The sequence below is a fragment of the Priapulus caudatus genome, unplaced genomic scaffold, assembly GCF_000485595.1.
Source record: "Priapulus caudatus unplaced genomic scaffold, Priapulus_caudatus-5.0.1 Scaffold1434, whole genome shotgun sequence".
In the NCBI taxonomy this organism is placed as follows: Eukaryota; Metazoa; Priapulida; class Priapulimorpha; order Priapulimorphida; family Priapulidae; genus Priapulus; species Priapulus caudatus.
The window spans coordinates 67,872-69,610 of NW_014578495.1; the positions used below are offsets into that span (position 1 = coordinate 67,872).

The following is a 1,739-nucleotide window of genomic DNA, read 5'->3' on the forward strand; positions in this document are numbered from 1 at the left end:
TTAACGTGGCTCTCGGGTGTTCAGCCAACGCTGAGAGCTGCTGATCGGAGCAGGGTGTGTGCAGAACGGAGGGAACAACCCACGGTGTGACACGTACGCATGCAGCCACACGAGGTGTATACGCTCGCTCATGCACATGCGAGACTGTTCGTTAGATACGCAGAGACATCAAAACTCAAGAGAATCAAGGTTACTCCCACGCTACCATCTCACGCTGCCATCTGTGTAATCGTCTTTGCTTTGAGCCGATAAAGAAACAGCGCCATAGCATCCGAGGGGCGAGTCATCGCAGTAACGTTAAAAACGCCCTCTATAGCCGGCTCTACAGCGCCCTCTAGAACAAGCTATGTGGCGCCCTCTATATCTGGCGGTGACCGCGGCGCTACCTTCGTTCTGCTCTCCCTCCGTGTCGTCGTCAATGAGAAGCTTGTATTTGCCCGGTTGGCTCCCTCTCTTGGCAAACTCGTGCCTCAGTATGGACTTAGACGGAGACTCGGCCGGGAGCTTCGAACCGCCGCCCTTCGAAATCTTTGGCGACCTGTGATTATAACGAGCGACCTCACGACTCATAATTAATTATAATATTAATTACGAGCAACCTCACGACCCCACAAACTACAGACGAACGCCATCGTTAACGTGTAACGCTGCAATAATTAATTATAATATTCTTCCTCCAAACACTTCTCTGTTCCAAGACCACACCCAAGCAGTCTTCCCCTCTCCCCCACCCCCACAATGCTACAAGTCCATCTTCGTCTGTGGTTTGATGGAGTACAGCTCCAGTAGTCCCCCACCCTTCCACCATTCCCCCACCCTTCCCCCATTCTCCCACCCTTCCCCCATTCTCCCACCCTTCCCCCATTCTCCCACCCTTCCCCCATTCTCCCACCCTTCCCCCTCTTCCCCACCCTCCCCCCACGATGCTACAAGTATCGACACACACTCACTTTTCAACGACCATCTTCGTCTGTGGCTTGATGGAGTACAGCTCCAGTAGGTAGTAGAGGTTCCTCCAGCACCGTGGAACCTCCTCCCTCACCGCCGCCGCCGCCACCGCACCCTCCTCCGCGGGGGAGTGGGCGCCTCCTCCCTCCCCTCGCCCCTCCTCCTCCTCCTCCCCCTCCCCGCGATCCTCCAGGGGACCCGTGTCGCTAAGGGTGAGCGAGCGAGGCGGACTCGCGACGTTGCCGCGGCGACGCGACCGCGGCCGTGCGAGCGACAGACGCCTCACGAACTGACGCGCGCGGCTCTCCGACTTCCCCGCGGCGGCGCCCCCTGCTGGGTGGAACGCGTCGAGCTGCTCGCTGCTCTGGCTGCCTGTAGGTGTCGCCGGTGGTCGCGCGGAGCCGGGCTGCGACTGCGTGTCCGTGCCGGACGTGGAGGGGATGTGGGCGTCGCCGGTCGCCGTGGCGACGGCTCGGTTCTCGCGAAGCTCACTGCGCGTCTCGTTGATGTTCTCTATCATGTTGAGCACCTGGTGGCGAGACGGAGAACTAATGACGCAGGGGCAGCATGGGGTGGGAGTTGCGGAAGTTGGCGGGGGTGGGCATGGTGCCTGGCGTGTCAGAAAGGAACCCGGCAGCCGGAGGAGGGGTAGGTGGGAACATATCGTGCGAGCAAGCTTGACGCGACGGTGAGTCGAAAAGTTGAGACAGAGATGGATTTGAGAGAGATAGACATAAACTATTACATTAGATGAGAGAGCAGCGAGACACAGGGAGAGCACGCACGCGAAC

General features: G+C 58.9%; 1 protein-coding gene across 1 annotated transcript in view; it reads right to left on the bottom strand.

The window, feature by feature from the left end:
- The window catches only part of LOC106816621 (uncharacterized protein KIAA1109-like), a gene marked incomplete at its 5' end in the record, with an annotated part of 22,430 nt that overhangs the window by 13,437 nt on the left and 7,254 nt on the right, over positions 1–1,739 (bottom strand). Inside the window, 2 exons of the mRNA XM_014821244.1 lie at positions 387–538; positions 1,239–1,477. Of these exons, the coding sequence (XP_014676730.1) occupies positions 387–538; positions 1,239–1,477 (391 nt within the window). The remainder of the gene's footprint in view (positions 1–386; positions 539–1,238; positions 1,478–1,739) is intronic.